General features: G+C 42.5%; 1 protein-coding gene across 9 annotated transcripts in view; it reads right to left on the bottom strand.

The window, feature by feature from the left end:
- The window catches only part of LOC133490342 (tenascin-like), a 34,081-nt gene extending 22,453 nt beyond the window's left edge, over positions 1–11,628 (bottom strand). For 3 of the 9 annotated variants that reach the window (XM_061800291.1, XM_061800293.1, XM_061800292.1), the window contains exons 1-5: positions 11,418–11,626; positions 3,364–5,029; positions 2,100–2,363; positions 1,211–1,326; positions 221–374 (exon numbers count right to left, since the gene is read on the bottom strand). In XM_061800291.1, coding sequence (XP_061656275.1) covers positions 221–374; positions 1,211–1,326; positions 2,100–2,363; positions 3,364–4,993 — 2,164 coding nt within the window. In that variant the 5' untranslated portion in view covers positions 4,994–5,029; positions 11,418–11,626. Of the gene's footprint in view, positions 1–220; positions 375–1,210; positions 1,327–2,099; positions 2,364–3,363; positions 5,030–11,417 lie in introns of all 9 variants that reach the window. The other 6 variants (XM_061800296.1, XM_061800295.1, XM_061800288.1 and 3 more) reach the window with 5 other exon arrangements.
- Positions 11,629–20,422: the final 8,794 nt, after the last annotated feature.

Here is a 20,422-nt window from a genome sequence, read left to right as displayed (position 1 = left end):
AAAAAACTACTTTGTTTTACTTTTTACATTTTAGAGTGTGCAGATTCTTTATTTTTACACACGTGCACGATTTGAATCAGTACCTCTACTTTTTTACAAACAGTACTGAACAGAGTGTGAGTACTTTTGCTACTTCTGGTTATGGCCACCTTCAGACAACACAAAGTGATTTTTTTTTTTTTTTTTTGGGAATAGCAATCAAATTTAGTCCCAAACTCACTGGTTGTGACTTGTTGGATCGCTGGTGGTCCTTTGCTGTTGTTTTTTATTACGCTGATGGACACCTCATACTCCTGACCTGGACCGAGGCCTGACTGGACGAAGCGGTTTTGAGATGAGGGAACTGTGCTCACCACCTTTCCATTTTCTTCTTTCTTCAAAACGGAAACAACAAAAAAACAAACATGCACAAGTCAGACAAGAGGATGGAAAATTTGATATAAATAATAATAAATAAATAAATAAATTCTCAAATTCTCAGTCTCGGTGCTGACATCATCTTAACTCCTCAAAGTCTTAATCTTGACTCTCAAACTCTCAATGTCTTGTTGTTGACTTGGTTTTGGCCCCTTAAAGTCTTGATCTTGACTTGGCCTCAAACCCTCGTCTTGGTCTAGACTTGGTCTTGGCACCTTTAAAATCTTGGGTCTTGACCAGGTCTCTTCTACTCGAAATCCTTGTCTCAACATCTCAAAATCTTGGTCTAGATTTCTTAAAGTTTTGGTCTTGACTTGGTCTCCACCCCTCAAAGTATTGGTCTTAACTTGACTAAAAAATCTTCATCTTGACATGTTCTTGGCTCCTTAAAAGTCTAAGTTATGACTTTGTCTCAACATCAAAGTGTTGGTCATGAGTTTGTCTCAACCCCTCGAAGGTTTGGTCTCGACATCGTCCCAAACCCTTGCCCTTGTCTTGGCTCAGTCTCAACCCATTAAAGTCTTGGTCCTTCCTCGGTCTGAAATTTTGTGGTCTTTGACTACAATACTCCTCTGACGTAACAGCCGTCACAATCGTTTCTGGCTCAGATTGTAGGGAGCACTTTTTTCACAACATCTAGCCTTTCTTTCATAATTTTGCATAATGTGTGTCAAAGCAAACGCTGGGAACAAAATGAAATCCATGTTGTGCCGAGCAGAGATTTCCAAGAAAATGGCCTTACTTAGCACCTCACACTCATAAAATCCTGGGAAGGCTTACAAACGGGACCCACCATGTTACGGAAGTAGATCTCCCAGCCATCGAAAGGAACGTTCAGCTGTTCCCACACAACCTCGACGGCGTTCTCCCTCACAGACTTGAATCTCAAACCTTCTGGCTGTGGAAGAGCTGTGGGGATTCAAACCAAAACCATCAAACAACTCGAGAATGCCATTTCTGTAAAAAAAAATTGCATGTGAATGCTGAAGAGCTGAAGCTCAACTGAAATGCTGTGGAATAAATTGAATTTTTGAAAAGTAGACTGTGAGACTGGAGGTTGGAATGGTTTAAATTGATCCAGAAATGTGGAGGGATTATGTAAATGGATAAAATATCTCTTAATTTGGGAATGGGATAAATAGTGCCCAAAATATCCCGAATGAGCTGAACAGTTTAATGGTTTACATCGGCCAAGAAACGTGGAATGTGGTAAATACTGCATGTAAAATATCTCTTAATTTGGGAATTTTATTGTGAAAGTGAGGGAAATTTGGGAATGTTATAAATAGCTACGTATATGTTCAGAATGAGCTAAACAGCCTGAAGTTGTAATGGTTTGAAGTGGTTGAGAATTGTGGAAGAAAGAGGTCAATATGTCCTTAAATGTCTTCATCAATCTAGGAAAGTTGTCATGGAAAATGTGGAATAATGAAACATTTTGGGAAGTGAAAAAACAGTTCCCAAGATTTCCTGAATGAGCTGAATGAACTTGAAATAATGTCCTTTTATTTTTGTTTATCCGAGTCATCGATTAATCGAAAACATAATCGCAGATTCATCGATTATTAAAATAATTGTTAGTTGAAGCCCTAATAATTTGTATTTATTTATTTTTTCTTCAGCATTCTTATAATGACGTTTTACTAAAGGAGTTTAGAATGGCACTTGGTACTTCTTGGTACCTGTGGCCACCCTGGCGCTAACAGGCACGCTCCTCTTGTTGCTCAGAACTGCATACACATTGATGTCGTACTCTAAACCCGGCTCCAGCTCTTTGACGGTGGCGGTATTTTGATCTCCAGGCTCGGTAAAGTTCAAAAGCAGCCCGCCGGGCTGGGTGGGCACGTATGTGATGAGGTATTCGGTCACCAGCATGTCGTTGATCCAGGATAAGTCCACCGTCTCTGTGCTGACCTCACCCACAGTGAGATCCTTTGGAGGAGACACTGGAAAAAAAAAAAAAAAGAAAAAAGTTGGAAGTTTCTCATGGTCCAGAGCACACAAGCTAATGTGAGATCCAGAGAAACATCTGGAAGTAGTGAGAGAGACGCCAAGGATAGAAAAAAAAAAAGTCCTCACATGAATATATTTTTGGGGGATCAGTGGGGAGTGAGTTTTAAAAGGCTTCCAATCATGTGTTAGGTAAGACACTTCAGAGCAGTGGTTCTCAAACTGGAGTCCACGAGCCGTAACTTGGAGTTCAGCAAAATCATTTGCAATAAATGATGTGGTATCCTTTAAAAAAAAAAAAGTGCATACCCACATATGGTGGCCGACGCGCCAGTAAAACAAACATATTGAACACATTAGTCCTTCCTAACTCAGCTTTGGGCCAATTAGAAGCTCTGATATGATGTGACGAATCATCACATACTGTAAATCTAACATCCCTACAAACTTTTTTTTTTTGCGATCAAAAGATGCCGCTTCATCACATTTGTTTTGAAAAAATTTTCATGGCAATTATAAGGAGCGTCAATGCGTCGCGGTTTTTCGCTGTTCGTGGTTGAGCCCTATCCCCCACGAATCTCCGGAGAAACACTATAGAGTGGCCCCCTACTCACAAATTTCACCAGATTTTGGGGGGGAGCCTAGCCTGTGTTGTCCGCTTTCGTGCTCAGGCCAAAGCCCTGTCTAATATAAAAGTATTGCTTGGGCACCATCTTGTGGCATCTTAGTACCAAGGAACTATGTTGAAATGGGAGTTGAGGTGAGGGGACATCACCAGATCTAATAGAAAAGTAGTGCTTTGCTGAAAACAAAATTAGAAACCTTTTTAGTGGAACTCTTGGAATTTCGCTACACATGGTATACAATTGCTGTTAGCATTATAAGGGTGTCCTTGAAACACTTTCACCCCTCAGGAAGGGGTCCCTGAACCCAGTTTGAGAACCCCTGATTTAGAGCCTTCAATAATGGATGGAAAATGTCTCAGGGTTTTCTTACCTTCAGAGCAGTCGTCTCTGATGTAACCTTCATCGCAGAGGCACTGACCGTCAACGCAGCGTCCTCTGTCGTGGCATCCATTGAGGCAGCTCCGTTCTGCGCAACTCTCCCCTTCATACCCGCTCTCACACTCGCACCTACCCTTGACGCACTGCCCCCTGCTGTTGCACTTATCCGGACAGGTGAGCCGAGAGCAGTCGTGGCCCGAGTAGCCCTCCTGACAGACGCACACGCCATCGTCGCAGTGGCCGCGAGCCAGGCAGTCATTTGGGCACGCCTTCCGACCGCAGTCCTCACCGGCAAAACCTTCGTCGCACACGCACTGCCCGTCGAGGCAGCGCCCGCGGTTCTCGCAATTGTTTGGGCAGCTCAGCAGGGCGCAGTCATTCCCAGTAAAGCCGGCGTGGCACTCGCAACGGCCCTCGATGCACTCGCCACGACCGTAGCAGTTCGAGGGGCACGTCTTGACACTGCAATCCTCGCCAGCAAAGCCCTCCTGGCACACGCATTGCCCATTGATGCAGCGTCCCTTCTGGAGGCAATCATTCGGGCAGGAAATCTCGCTGCAGTCTTCTCCTTGGAAGCCGACGTCGCAAGCGCACTGCCCGTTGACGCACTGGCCTCGGCCGTTGCAGTCGTTCGGACACGCTAACTGGCTGCAGTCGTCGCCTTGATACCCGTCGTCGCAGATGCACATCCCGTTGAAGCAGGCACCTCTGTCGTTGCAGTCGTTGAGGCAGGTGAGGAGGGAGCAGTCGTCGCCGCCGTAACCCGCCGTGCACGCGCAGCGGCCGTCAATACAGAGGCCGTTACCGTGGCAGTCGGCGGGACAGGTGAGCTGTTTGCAGTCCTCCCCGGAGAAACCGGGCTCACAGTGGCAGGTTCCATTTACGCAGAGCCCACGACCAAAGCAGTCTTTGGGGCAAATCAGTTCGGAGCAGTCCAAACCGATCCACGGCTCCTTGCAAACACACTTGCCGCCAACACAATGCCCGTGATCTCGGCAGTTTTCAGGGCAGATGCTCCGAGAGCAGTCATCCCCGGTGAAACCCTCGGGACACTCAAGCTCGGTGCAGTTGGCTCCCTTCCAGCCGGGCTCGCATGTGCACCTGCACGTCTCCGTGCTATAGTTTCCATGTCCGCCGCACAAAGGCCTGGTTCTCACGTTCCCCATTGCCTGTCCGGTGCAACACACTCCCTCACCACCCCCGCACCGACTCCTCAACGCTGACACTTCACCCTCCAGCATCTCGATACGGCTCATCAGGTCTAGGATACGCGGCAGGTCGGCGGCGCAGCCACACGCCCTGCGAGGGATGTTGATGCGGTGGGTGAAGATGATCTGGCTCTCCCCTTCCGCAGAAAGGTGGTGGTCGGAGGTCATGGCGGTTTCTGAGGGTGCTATGCTCTCTGCGGCGTCCAGGTCAACGGAGCATAGGTGGCCAGCTGGGACGTTGATGTTGTAGACATGGTTAAAAACCACAGGCTGGTGGTCCACGCCGGGCAAGGTGACGTTGTGCTCCAGAGGGATCTGCCGACGATGCCGGAGCATCCTTTTCACGAGACCGGCGGCCGAGAAGCCGAGTAAGGCGCTGACGAGGAGGCAGCGCATGAAAACTCCTGTGGCCATGACTCTTCACCTTGAAACTGGACAACGTAGATGAATCTGGAATGGAGAATAAGGCTGAATTTGCAGCAGGAAATTCCTTTTACTAGATGGCAGAAGGAATCATTAACCCATGTATTCACCTGTTGCCATTCAGATTTCAACTAAACAGGCCCAGATCTCATCCTGAGTAAATCAGCTTGAGAGTAAATTGAGACGAGATCATCATTACGTATTACGGCTTGACGAAGGAACTCCAACTGCTGGACATCGGTGTAAACAGGGCATTCAAAGTGAAGTTGTGAGTGGCGTGGGAACCATGGATGACAGATTTACTAAGACTCGGAGGCAGCGCCGGGCGAGTTACGCCACAATTTGTGAATGGATTGTGGATGCTTGGGCTAACGTGTCTGCTTGCACTGTTGTTCGAGCTTTCGTAAAAGCCGGCATCATTTCTGAGGAGCCGCACGGCAACGAGACTGACTCTGACAATGACGAGAGGGAACCTGGCGTGTCTGATGGAGAATTTGCCCAGGGATACAGAAGATGAGGACTTTGATGGATTTGTGGATGAGGATTGATCAAAAAATAACGTGAGTACATTGTTAAATACTTCAATAAAGTACAACCGAACTCAGTTTTGCTCCCGCTGCCTTTTTAAAAACACTGTTTTAGCGTGCATGCATGCTACCGTTTGTTTTAAGCTAGCGTATGTTTTACCATGCCTGCGCCCAATAATACGGAGCGCCTTACGGTCGTGAAAATACATACAGTGGCAACTTCACTTACGAGTGGCGCAACTTAGTTTTTTATTTATTTATTTTTTTGCTTCGTGTTGCAGACCCAATTTATGTTGTCAGCGAGCTTCGGATACGGCGAGAGCCGCAACACTGGATTGAAATGAACAAAAAAATGTTGCATTTGCATTTTAAGGTACTCTAATTCCCTCGCATGTGACCAAGTACAACCAAAACCACCGATGCGCTTTCAGCTGTTTATTGAATGGAACAAAGAGTCAAATATACAAATAAAAATTGAGAACACCCGTAAGGAGCACACGCTAACACCGAAATAACGCAAATGAGTTCAGCTCCTCCCCTCCTTGAGCCGTCAACTTATCGTGGTGGAGGGGTTTGTGTGTCCCAATGATCCTAGCCAGATGAGGTGGCAGGGGCATCTGATTCCGATCCCTCCCGGACGCCTCCCTGGTGAGGTGTTCCGGGCACGTCCCACCGGGAGGAGACCCCGGGGACGACCCAGGGCACGCAGGAGAGACTACGTCCTTCGGCTGGCCTGGGAACGCCTCGGGTTCCCCCCGGAAGAGATCGATGAAGTGGCTGGGAAGAGGGAAGTCTGGGCCTCCCTGCTAAAGCTACTGCCCCCACGACCCGACCTCGGATAAGCGGTAGAAAATGGATGGATGGATGGATGGACTTCAGCTTCTGACGTCATTCACTAGGCTACGCCCCCTAAGGGCACACATCCAGGACACGAATACCTACAGTAATATAAAACCAGCGTATTTATTTACATACTCTTTCATTATGTTTCAACAGAATTTCATACAACCCACAGCCATTTTTCTTGTTCATTCATTTTCGTGTTTTTTCAGGGGCTGGAATGGATTAATGGCATTTCAAGTCATTTCAATGGGGAATCTGTACCTTAGCTCAGTAAAGGTTGGAAAACACATCTACTGTACTTAGTGGCATTCTAGTTATGCAATATCTGATCATTACGGAGAAAACACATCTTAATGGTGGCTCTTGTACGGTACCGAACATCATCAAACTAAGGCTGTGAGACAATTTTGAATCGCATGTCCTTGTTTGAGCCACCCCTGTAAATCTGTCACACTGATCGACAGACCCCTTGTCGATTCGTCCCCCATCTCGTCGTTAAACAACAACGGTAATTTCCTGCAAACAGTCAGAGCTGAGGTGCAGGTATGCGGCAGAGGCCTCTGATCGGACCTCTCAGGATTTTACTGTCCTGGCCTTTCACCCCACCGGTGCCTTGACCTTTCTCTCTCTAAAAGCCAGCTCGGTTTTCACAGGGTCCACACATCTGGAGGGATGAACTCACGGTATGAAATTTGGAGAAGCTCAAAGCAAGTGAAAGGTAGTTATAATTAGGCCTGCAGGTTCTGAATGTTTTTAAATTGATTATTCTAACAATTATCGCCTCGATTAATCGAGTAATCGGATACAAATTTATTTTGCATGATCAAAAAAACAATACCAATACAAAACATGCATGTGAGGTGAAGGTATTATTTTTGTCCACTTGTGGTCACCATTCTCAGGTTCCACACTGTAGTATTTGTGACTTTGAATGTGTGTGGCTTTATTATCGCTTTGTTGTAAATCAAACCAAGATGTCTGTGTTTGAGGGGGGCAGTTGCATGGGGCAGATGATAACTGCCTGGTCATGAGTGTATATATGACCTCGCCTAAGGAGAAATAGGCAGAAAGCAGCCTTCAGGTTGTATTTAACTGCAAGTTTTTATTACACTCTCCCTGTCATTATTCTCAAAGTGCTTGTTCTGTCTCGTCTGCTAAAGGGTAAGCATTTTTTTCCATGACATGACCCCACGATGAGAAGATTAAAGCATCTGGAAGGTAGTTATACAGCTCTATTGATAGGGGGCGACACCGGGGTAAAATTTCCGTCAGGTGCTGACTGATGATGAACCCACCATCTAAAAATTTTGAGTGGAGTTTTCGTGTAAGCTAAAAGTCCACAAGGCTAAATAAGCATGAAAAGCAGACGCAGGTCGGTTCAACTTCAGTAAGCTACAATCCAGAGAGTGCTGTCGCTTCCCACACTCTGGCACACGGACGGGAAATTTCCAGCCTGGAAACAAAAAGCTGAGAATGTTGGAGCCGGTAATATTGGAGCCGACGTGCGAGACGCGCAACTGCCCGGGCCACCATCCGGATCGGATCTCCCGCTTTTAAAAAGTGACAAAAGTGCATCTAAGCTTGTGATTTCTAGTTCCCCAAATTGCATCTGGAAGTCATCTGGATGGCATTTAGGGAGGCAAAGCCATACCTCGTTAAAAGATTTGTCCAATTCCTGCTAAATGTTGTCAAACGGTAATAAATTCCTGTTTCTGCGCAGGTTCTTGACCATAACAATCCTGTTTAATTGGCTAAAAAAACACTCGCCGGAACATTATATTCCAAAACACTTAAACGAGAACATGGGTGCGCATATAAGAATGCACGATTTGGTGATTGCGAGTCGTTGACAAAGGTCTGTTTTGCCCTCTATGATGGTTGGACAATTCGGAAAAATATGCCTCCGATATACCTAGTGCGTACCTTGCTGGAGATCGGCTGAAGGAGCTTTAAATTTCAAAAATGCAATCGGGTGCTGTCTGAACCCATCATATGAACGTTCCAGTAACTCAAAATTAACACAGTGGTGCCTTGAGGTATGAGATGAATTTGTTCCGTGACCGCACTTGCAACTCAAAATGCTCGTATTTCAAATCATCTTTCCCCACTGAAATAAATGGAAAGAACATTAATCTGTTGCAGCCTCCCTAAAAAACAACAAGAAACATTTTTGTAATGTATTTTTAATAAGAAAAATACCACTTTATACTTTTGTCCTTAATAAAAACATACAGTAATTACACCATTAAGTAGACTGTAAAGCATTAAACGTTTTTTTGCCACATTTTATTACTCTAAGTCGATAGACATTGAGGTGCTCCTTCAGGTGTATGCGCCTTGGCAAAAAACATACGGATATCCATGGACACGGTTGCAACTAAGTGTAGTAAGACGCAGTAATTTGAGTTGTTCTTCACAGAGGATAAATAATAGACGCCTGGATATTTAACTTCAAAAGCCGTCAATGGCAGTGAATGAGTTAAACTAAAAGGACTTTAAGGCAAGGCTATGTGGTTGTTTTTAACACACAACTCTTTATGTTAAGTTTGACGGTAATCTCCAACTCTTTTTTGCAGATGCTTGTTTTGAAGTGAGTAGAGTTGCGTTCACTGCCTTTGTGCTCTCAATTTTTTGCTTGCAATCAAAGCAAAAAACAAAAACAAAACGTCGCAATGATGGTTCATAACTCATAAAACTTGTAAGTCGGGTCACTGAAATTTCAAGGCACCGCTGTATCACAGACAAGTGGAAGGTAGTTATAACAGTTATTAGATTTCACCCGTAGGGAGCGATACCGGAGTCAACGTGGACATCCTGTCAGGTGCTGGCTGGTGCCCGAACACTCTATGAAACAAATTAACGACAAATATTACATGACTCTCGATCATGTAAATGTTTGTCAGATTTAAGAACAGAGCCAGACTTTGTCAACCCCCGCCTTAAGAATTTCCACTCTAATTGGTTACAGTTGTCATTTAGGGTAGTCATGGGTCGAAAAATGTATGAATGATGGAATGCTTCTCCATAGTCATAAAAAAGCGTGTGGCAACGCCACCCGCGGCTCTTTAAATGGAGGTTGTGCAGAGGGAATCCATACTTGGGGGAGTTTACAAAAAACAGCTGTCTCATGATGGACAGTGGCGCAGAACCCAAGAAGAAAGCAACACAAGAAATCATTACTGTCTTCTTATGAACGCTTCACCTTTTGTCCATGCCGTTAGCATTATATGGCAGATTGTTGGCACATGTTTGCTGCAGCAAACAGCCAGTACTTGCCAGAAATTCAGAAAACGCTCTTTATCAAGCATTTTCTGACATGCTTTTGGGAGACTGAATGTTTTTATGTTAAATTTAGCCGGGCTTGGATGTTGTCTTTATAACAAAATGCTTGCGCCTGTTTGAAAAAGATAGGAGATTGTTGTCACATGTAGGACACAGCCAGTACTTGCCAGAAATTCAGAAAATGCTCTTTAAAGAGCATTTTGCTACATGCTTATGGGAGACTGCATATGTTTTTGCAAAATTTTGCCGGGCTTTAAAATGTTTTTTCCTCCATGGTTTTGGAAGACTTCACTCTTTTTTTTTTTGCTATACTTTGTCTTTGTCAAGCTTGGACCTCTCCTTCTGTCTTTTTGAAGAATGTGGGAGACTGTTGTCAAATGTAGGAAACAGCCGGTACTTGCCAGGTAATCTCAGAGGTCCAAAAATGTTCATTATAAAACACTTTCCCACATGCTTTTGTATGCTTTCTTTTTTTCCCCTTGGATGTTTCTCTCTGTAGACAGCGCTTGCGTGTACAGGAGATTGCCGTCACATGTAGGACAGTGTCTGAAAATAGTCATTTTGTCCCTCTCAGTGCCGTTTCCATTACGCGTGTGTCTAAATAGATTCCAGGATGCACTATGAGACCAAAAAACGTGACGCAGCTGATATACTGGCGGACATAAGCGAGGTACGGTGGCCCTACACCGACAAATTTACAAGTGTTTGCAATACGCTCCATCCTAAAAGCTGTGATGAGGGGATCAAAGTCATCTTTAAACCACACTAAACCAGATTGAGGTTCCACTTAAGCAGCGCTAATGGACTCAGTAGCTGAAGTGTTTCATCCCTATACCGCCCGCTTTTTTGCTTCAGTCAACCTGGAAAGATGAAAGAATACGCACTGAAACTGGAAGTGTCTCTCATGATGCATCAGATTTTAAAAAGTGGTTATCTTCGTTTTACACTGCAATCTCATGTGAATTAAATCTATTTTTTTTTACGTCACACACTAATCTTACGAGAATAAAATTGTATGTTGTCACAATAGTCCTATTTTTTTTAGATAAAGTCGACAAAATGTGTAATATTGTACAATATATATATTTTATCTGAATAAATTTGCACATTTCAGAGTTGTTGCATTTCTTTGAAAAAAACAGCATACATAAAACTTACGAGAATAAAGTTGTACATTTTCAAGATAGTCGTATTTTAAGAAAAAGTCTAAATCTTATCTATTATACCTAAATAAATTTGCATATTTTTTGAGAATTCTTCCATTTCTTTGAAAAAGAACATCATACAATAATTTTAAATAATACAATTAAAAATATTAAAATAAAAAAGTATACATTTCCATACCTTTCACTTTTTAGGTTTTTGTTAAATACAGTTAATTGGTTAATAAATTATAATCAATTAGAAAGTTTAGTTGCGAGTTGAGAGAAATAATGCAAAACAAGATACAAAAAGATAGTTGCATATTTTCCAGAATTGTTGCTTTTTTTTGTTTGTTTGTTTTAGAAAAGCTTCATACATTGATCTTACAAGAATAAAGTTGTGATGCTATGTGCTACGACTTGCGGACACATGGTAATCCGCGCGCCCCGGTTTGAGAACTACTGCACTGCACGACCACCTGATGCAGCATGACGGTCATGTCAAACCTCCACACTCGTTTTATTACTGTAAAAAACAAAACAAAAAAACTGACCATCTTGCAGGGAATGTTCCATTCATAATGAAGCACATTTTTCTGTGCGAAATGGATGCTGTCCTACCTCACAGCCTTCTTGTCACTCGCAGTAAAGTGTCCCTCACACGTGCATGGCAGAAGAAGACAAGAACATGATGCGCCGCAGAATTTCCGGCAAGGTGTCGGCTCCTGCGTGTTCCCGCTTGGCTGCTTTGCGACCGAGAGCGTGATGCAGAAATATAGAGCGAGACAGAGGAAGAAAGAGAGGGGGAGAGTGGGAGTGAATGTCTTTCAAAAGTGAGGTCAGAGAGCCACTGCCTCCACGCTCCAAGCGTCTCCCCTCCCCATCTACCTCCAGCCTCAATGACTGAGGCTGGGCTGCGTTTGGAATTATTCACTCATTCTCTACTCCCTAATAAAGACAGTATATACTGAAGGATTTTTATACAGTGATTAGAAGGTTTGCTTGTGTCGAATCATTTAACGACTGTATGCAGTCATCTATGTAACATGGGTTTATGATTGTGTGCACGCTAGATGTGTGGCATTGATGTTTTGTGGTCTTCCTGACCAAAGTAAAGAAATCATCATATAACAACGGAAACCTCGGAATCATTCACTCATTCTTTTCTCCCAAATCGGAGGCCAAAAGAAACGGTACAAGGAAAAAGAAAACATCTAAAATAAATGTTCAAAAACTGCCACATAGACCCTGAGGCCTGGGAGGCAACAGCAGCCAACAGGGCGACATGGAGACAGATTGTTCGAGAGTGAGCTGCACAATTTGATGTCCAAGTCAAATGCAGCTCCAGAAAGGAGCGCGTTTCCTCCAAAAAGGCCAAATCCACAACCTCCACACCCCTGCCCACACTGCACCAAAGTATGTGGGTCCAGGATCGGCCTCTACGCCCACCTGAGGATCCACAAAGACCAAAGGAGGAGGACTGTCATACTTGATCCCGAGTGACCACCGATGATGACGGCTACGTGTGTTGATGCACCGTTTGTGTTCAATTATCCGTTCCTTAAAGCATTAAGACTGTGGCACCGGCGTTTTTTGTTAGCCCGCCTATGGCATTTTGCATTGTTTGTTAGCATTAACCCAATCTGGCTTTCCTAAGGCAGAGCGATGTGGTGACGTCACATCATTTTGTGCTAGTGTGTTATTTAGGCTAGTATGCTATCTTATGAGCCTCATGTGAAGGTGTTTTGTTGGTGTTGAATCATTTCAACTACTGAACACATTATGTAACATGGGTTCATTACCGTATACATGCTAGATGCATGGCGTCGAAGCCTTGCCGATGATTCTTTGTGTTGTTACAGACTACAGTAACTAAATCATCCGTGCCTCCACACTTCAACCTTTAATAGAGTCACTCTCACGTCTCCCCTCCCTCCTCAGCGACTACACCGCAGCGTTCCTGGGAATCATGACCGATCGAGCAGTGCTTGCGGTCGCTCGAGAGGGGGAAAACACAAGAACGGGAGGAAAGTGATGTCAGACTTCGCTTGTTCCGCATCTGCCCACATTAAGTCGGCGTCGAGGCTCGAAGGTTTTCAATAAGCGTCCCTTCGGTTCCTTTTCACAGACAAGTCTATCCCAGATTCATTTAAGGCAAGGGTGGGCAAAGTAGGGCTTGCGGGCCACAGACTGCCTTTGTTACTGTTAAAAACTTGTTCAAATACTTCTGGGCCTAACCATACAAGTCAATTGATCAACAAGAAATGTACGCGTAATGCAAACAGCTTGACACACACACGGCCTGCTCCATTCTTCAATCCTGCTCACCAAGCATTTACATTATCAGGATTCTTGTAATATGAATTGATCAACCTAAGGCTAAGAGTTTTTTCAAAAACGTCAGACAATTTTGTGTTGTAAACATCAAAGACAGTTTAGTGTCATCAATGAAACTAATGTGGTGCTTTCCTAAACATTAAAATCAATTTAGCGTTTAGTGTCTTCAATTACCCTAACAGTGTTTTTGTGAAGAATTATGTCATAGTAAACCCTAAGCCAAGCTAATGTAAAAAAAATTTGTAACTTGTTTTTTTAATGAAATTTTGCCGAGAGCAGACCTCCGCCAATGCCAAAAGAATCAATAACAGAGGTTATGAAAGGAACCGCGCAACGAAGTGGAGTCAGTCGCGACTCCAGACCACCAGCTGCCACTGGGTTGTTCATCTTAATGCGATTAGAGGCAACAATTAGTTTCAATGTTTCTAATGAGTCTGCTTTGCATTCGCGCAGAAGACATCCCCGCTGTTTGAATCCTCATTTGATCATCAGACATTTAAATCGGCCAGAAAGAGCAGATTAAGTGGATTTGTCACTTTTCATTGCAGGAGGGCCAACGAACGCAAAACAAACATGTCTGGATTTTATTAAGCTTTCACAGTAAAAAGTGGGACGTGTGTTTGAAAATGGAGTTGAGGCAATCTAAACGTGCTGTCAACATGTCACCGTTCATCAAGTCAAATGTTCTCTGCAGGCCCTGGTGACGCCAGACGAACCAGGCAAACGGGTCACATGCTATTTAAAAGCACTACGTAGCCTGAAGGCGAGCGACTTGGAACAGGCTAGATGCTAACATGCAAAAAAAAAAAGTATTCCGTGACCATGCTCATAACTCAATATAGTATATCTCAAATCATCTTGCCCCATTAAAATGAATGGATATTCAATTAATCCGTTCCAGCCCCACAAAAAAATAAAATAAAAACACCAACAAAAATGTTTATAACATGTTTTTAATGGCAAAAATGCACCCTACAATATTGTAATTCTGAAAATTTTAGAAAAAGAAAACTGAAAGAAATGCCCATTGACATTGTGCTCACCTTGGCCACCAGGGGGCAGTATAATACAGATGTACATAATACACAGACATGAATTGATGCACTAATATGAGTTGTTTTTTGCAGAGGATAAAGAATATATGCCTGTGAGTATTGTCATATTGTCTATGTGTTGCTGCACTATTTGTGTTCAGCTATCTGTTGCTTCAAGGATTACAAAGTATATTGTATATAATTGACAGTGAACCTTTTGTTTTACTTTTGTCCACAAGCACATTTCAGAGTCCGCACTTTTTTACTTTTACGGAAGTAAAAAGAGTTGAATCAGTACTTTTACTACTACTTTTACCAGAGAGGTGGAGTGCCGCAATGACACAGAAAAAAAGATTTCTGCCCAAAGACCACTCATTTAATGATTCGCTTTCCCATCTGGACTTTGTTGAAATATTTATTCACATTCTCTTTAATTATGCAGCCGCTACAAAAAGGGCCGGCGGCTTGGAGAGTAGCTGTCACACAAACACACACACACACACGCACACACACACACACACTGTGATCTCTGTTTCAATTTCAGGGCCACAAATCAATCGTGTACATTGTAGTTGATTTAAATTGCTATTTCTTTGTCCGTGGGGCACAAAATATTAGTGCTGGGAATTAGAGTAACATCTCATTACATCATTTTGATATTTTACCAATGAGCCAATAATATGATACAGCCAGTACAGGACAATTGATACATTGCTAGAAAACCAGTGTCATAATAGCATTACGATACCAATAGTATCATGATACAACGGTTGCGTAATAGTTAATACCAAGGTGTAAAAAGAATAGTAGTGTCAAGATGCCAATATAATCATAGTGTAGCGATTGCATTACAATTGATATGTTGGAAGAAAACCATCTACAATACAAATAGTATGTCAATATCAACGGTATCACGATAGAGATAACACGACGATCGATACATTGGGGAAAAAAAACATCTATGACACCAACAGTGTCACAATACAGAGACAGCGTGATAATCGACACTGTGGAGGAAAACCTATGATAGATTTCTTAATAATTTACACTGTACATCAGAAGTAAACCAATGCCAACAGTATCATAATAAAGTCATTAAGTGATACTCGATACACTGGAGGAAAACTATCTACCAATAGTATCACCATTCAGTGATCAGAATCAGAATCATCTTTATTTGCCAAAAAAACACACAAGGAATTTGTCTCCGGTAGTTGGAGCTGCTCTAGTACGACAGCAGACAGTCAATTGACAGAGAACACTTTTGAGACATAAAGACATTGACAAAAACAGTCACTGAGCAATAAAAGGTTGCTCGTAATCTGGTAATGCCGGTACAAATTATTATGATTTTTTTTTTTCGACAATTGTGAAAAAAGATGCAGAGTCCTCTAGCACTTAGAGCAGTTCGATTGCACGATAACTGATACAATGGGGGGAGAAAAAAAAATTCCAAGACCAATAATCTCATAATACCCGTACTGTCGTAGTAGAGCGATTGCACCATAATTGATACATTGGGAGAAAACCTTAGTATGACAAAACCAATGTATCATGATACAGAGATAATGCAATAATGTTGAAAACCATCTACAATACCAATATCATCACAATACTGATTGTGCGATAATCAAAACATTACAAGAAAAGCATTTCTGATACCAGCAGTATCACCCTACCAATAGTATAATGATACAACAATTGCACAATAATTGGCATATTGAAAGAAAATCCTTCTACGATACCAATAGTATCATAATACAGAGATTGTGCGATAATATCTGTCTCCCAACCGAAAATAATACGATAAATTTGTAAATTACATAGCGTTAAATGTTTTCCGCACGCTTGTCACACGGCTGCCAGCAACCCGCAAACACCGAGCAGGAGCAGACCCGCGAACATGAACTAATATGGATCTATTTTGTGTTTAAAGATCTGAGGAATAATGTGTAAGGGGCACATGAATGATGGCTCCAGGACGTTAAGTGTTTGTTTAAGAGTTTGGCAAAGCGACCGTTCCTCAGTGAGATTGATCGTTGGTTTCTGTTGCTGGTAACACTGAAGGGAAACGTCAAGTTGATCATGCCAATGAGGATTTTCCAACAACAAATTATTGAACGTGTTGGCCCGAGGCGCATCGATGACAACCCAAAAGTTTCGAGTTTTTATTAGTTTTTAACAGACCTCGATAATTGTCAATGAACTTAACATACGTATTTTTAGCAGGAGAATTTCATCAACTTCAATCTAACCTACAAATCAAGAATACCTACAATGGAAACTGTGCAATAATTATTACCCTGGGAGACTTGAAAGCAAACAGCTGAACTTTATTTGGGGTTTATCAGAGGCAGGTGTCTACTGATTCCCATTTTACGAGTTTGACTGTGACTGGTTAATTCTGAACACAGCCACGTCCCCAGTTATGATCAGGTGTGCACACTTGTGCAACCACATTATGTCAGTATTCCATTTTACTTCCCTTTGCAATTTTTTTCCCCATTTGAATTTTATACATTATAGGTAATGGTACAAAAAAAAAAATGTTATATCACAAAAATGGGGTGTGTAGACTTTTACGTCCATTCTATGCTTTTGAGTATTGTTTTATACTCTGTTTGTATGTATTGCTTCTCCGTGTGTGTTAAATTAGTTGCTTGAAGAGTTCTAATTATCGTAACATCGCTGCTGATTTCTGTTAGCCTGCCTATGGAATTTCGCATATGTTACCATTCGGCTAGTGGACTTTCCTATTGATAAAATTATATGGTATGGTTGAACATTTTAGTGTTTAAATTTCCCCCTCTGTTTGTATGTATTGCTGCGCCATGCGTGATAAAGTAACAGTTCTTTGAAAGTTTGTAATTACTGTAACATCGACGCTCATTTCTGTTAGCCAGTCTCTAGTGTTTCTTGTTATATGTTAGCATTAAGCTAGCAGACTTTTGCTATGTGTGTTTTAAAACATTTAGAAGTGTGGTAGGGGTAAAACAATTTTTAAAAATGTTTTTCTTTTTTTTACATGGTCTCTCTATATCGCAGACTTTCACCTATCGCGGGTGGGTCAGGAACGTAAATCCCCCGTGATTTCCTTTTGAAGTGATCACATCCAACTGACAAATGTGACAGATGAATTATAACAGTAACCCTCCCCCTGCCGCTCACCTCATTCAATCCAGCTGACGTCGCCACGGGAGACGTCCGGCTGGCTGGATGGATGGCGGGCCAGCATGGAGGATACTCCGGCTGGCCCGGGTTTGCGGCGACTCAGCACTTTTTACCCACGCAGCTGCAAAAGCCTCCGGTCAGACTTGGATGCGAACGTGGAAAAAGCGAGCGGGAAAGTCAAGCGATTGTTGTGTGAGGTCCGCCTTTTGTCAAATAAAAATATTTGTGGGGCGGAAAAAGGATCCCAAGGATGAGTGAGGACAAACGCTAATGCTAATGCAGCGAGGGATGAATTATGGAAGGCAAATGCTTTTTGCAGTCAAACACGAGTTGTAACGCAAACATACGACTGGCCGTGAAATTGATTTTCTGGTTTTTGGCAGGGACACAAGGGAAAGTACGGTGGCCCTTAAGCACTGACTCCCAAACACTGTGATGAGAAATCCTCACTTATGCCGTGGGAAATTATCCAATTTCACTTAAGTGTTCTGGGTAATTATTATTCATTTACTACAAATATGTATCTATGTTCATTTATCTATGCCAGCTATGTATAGTGACAGGAAGAAAAATAAAATTATCTTCTACTAGATGGCAGAAGGCACATTTAACCTATGAATCCACCTTTTGCCATTCATACAACAGAATAAGTCATTACTTACAGTTTTGAGTAAAGGTGTGCCTTCAAATACGAGATTAATTTGTTCCGTGACAACATTTGCAATTTACAACACTTGTATCTCAAATCATCTTTCCCTATTGAAATTAACAGAAATTCATGAATCTGTTCCAGCTTTTAAAAAATTTTTTTTTTCTTTTTTTGGGCAGCTGGATGTTTTGTGTTGGCAGTCTATAATACTGGACTTTATGAATACATTCAGTAATGGCATAATGAAATAGAATGTAAAGAATTCAACAATTTTTACCACATTTTTTGCTTCAATTCTATGGACACTGTGCTGCTTCTGGTGTGCGTGCCTTGGCCACCTGGGGGCAGTATAATACAGACAGAGATGTACATGAAGATGGGTCAGTCCTCAGTAAGCCACACTAATATTAGTCGCTCTTTGCAGAGGATAAAGAATATATGCCGTGGCGGAGGTAAGTTAACTGCTACCGTGCTTTTATCTCAAGTTTGCACTCGCAAGTCAAATAATAAAAAATAATAATTATGAATGACAGCCTTTATCTTAAACTTGTATGCCACTTGTGACATAAGCTACCACTGTATTTGTTTTTTTATTTCTGCAAATTAGCCCTGGGTTTTTCAACGGGTGGAATGGATTAATGGCACTTCCATTAATTGAAATGAGGGAAAGTTGATTTGAGATACGAGTGATTTGAGTTACGAGAGCGGTCGCCAAATGAATGAAATTCGTAAGTCAAGGCACAACTGTACTTTGCTGATGCAACTTTGGCAGCAATTACAGCCTCAAGTCTTTTTGAATATGATGCGATGAATATGGGGCGTTGTGGAGTAAAATGAAGTCTGCGGGCAAAACGTTAGCTCTATTGTGTGTGCTTTTTAATGCCATTATAAAATTAACTCGCCATAACACATGGATGCGCGACGTACAAGCAAATGTTTAGCGCATGAGTTCACGGAACGTTGGAGAGCTCCGCAAGAAGCAAAGAAAAACAAAACAAAAGGGATTCAATTTATTAGCTGTCGAATGGATTTAGCCGACAACATACAAGAAGAATTTAACAGACATGAGATGATGTTTTTCAGAAGGCGTGGGTGTTTTTCCGCAGAAGACTTTGGTGAGTTTAAAGTTAGCAGCTGTGTGGACGGGACGCCTCTGCCAAGCAGCTGGGGGGATTTCGGGTGATGTCACACCAGTCGCGCTACCGGAGGGCTCGGCGCGTAAACACATCTGCGCTAACCTAAACAACGTCGGTTGGCCTCACCATCAGCAGGAATTATTGGCGGGAGGCGCGCAGAACATAATCAAATGTTCTGCTAAAACAATAAATAAATCGGCTGCTGCGTGCCTCCACTGAAGCGTCCACTTCGTCTTCATTCCTTTAGTAGCCAACAATACCGAGACACTTTTAAGGAAGGGCATGTGATAGGATACACGGGAGTTTGGCATTCGACTTTAGCTGCAAATGTCGAATCGATTGAGGTGGCTCTGCTAAATGACAAATTACAGGCATGCGACAGGTTAGCAGTCATGTAGAGTTGTATTTGAGGCATAGTGTAGCATATCATGTACTTTCATGACTATACTAGCGTAATACTGCCAACTATAAAGAAGACGCTTCTTTCTGTGTTTTTGTGACGCTTACCACAAAACAAAGTACAGGCTCTTAGCTGGGTATCAGCAGTGTTGGGGAGTAAAAGAAATTACATGTCACGCAATCACGTAATTTAATTACAAAATTTAGGCAAATGTAATCCATTACATTACTGGGAGAAAGTGTGTAAATAAATTACAGTGGCTTTTGGAAATTTCCATGATTACAATTTTAGTTACATTTGAAAAATAGCCACAAAAGCTCACTTTCTCCTTCTAAGGCCGACACTAGTGATTGGCCCTCTCGGGTCATGTGCCACATGACGGTTTTCAAATATGACTTCAAAGCGCCACCTTGTGGTGCAATCTACTAAGAAAATTACAGGCTCTTGATTGGCCATCAGTCAGGTAGAGGTGTATTGGAGGCACAGGGAAGCATAGCATGCCCTTTCATGACTATATTGGCGTAATAGTGCAGACTATCAAGACGACGATGCTTCTTTTGATGTTTTAGTTTGGCTTACCAAAAGACAAATTAAGGCTCTTGATGAGTTAGAAGTAATGTAGAGTGGTACTGGAGGCGTAGCCTAGCATAGCATGCACTTTCCTGACGATATCAGCGTAAGTCTGTAAACTATGAAAAAGAAGATGATTCTTTCTGTGTTTTAGTTTGTGTTGAAGACACATTACAGTTGTTGTTTTTGTTTTGTTAAAACAGAAATATGATTTACAAGTGGTCAGTTACGAGGGTGTTGCCGTGACAATCTACGGTCTGTTTCCAAAATGTTGCCGATGCTTGCCTCACCATTACTGCCCCCACGCCGCTTCCCTGATAATTTTGACC

Source organism: Phyllopteryx taeniolatus, chromosome 15 (assembly GCF_024500385.1).
Source record: "Phyllopteryx taeniolatus isolate TA_2022b chromosome 15, UOR_Ptae_1.2, whole genome shotgun sequence".
Taxonomy (NCBI): Eukaryota; Metazoa; Chordata; class Actinopteri; order Syngnathiformes; family Syngnathidae; genus Phyllopteryx; species Phyllopteryx taeniolatus.
The sequence above is the reverse complement of the archived record's forward strand: the minus strand, read 5'-3'. Positions and strand labels throughout refer to the sequence as shown.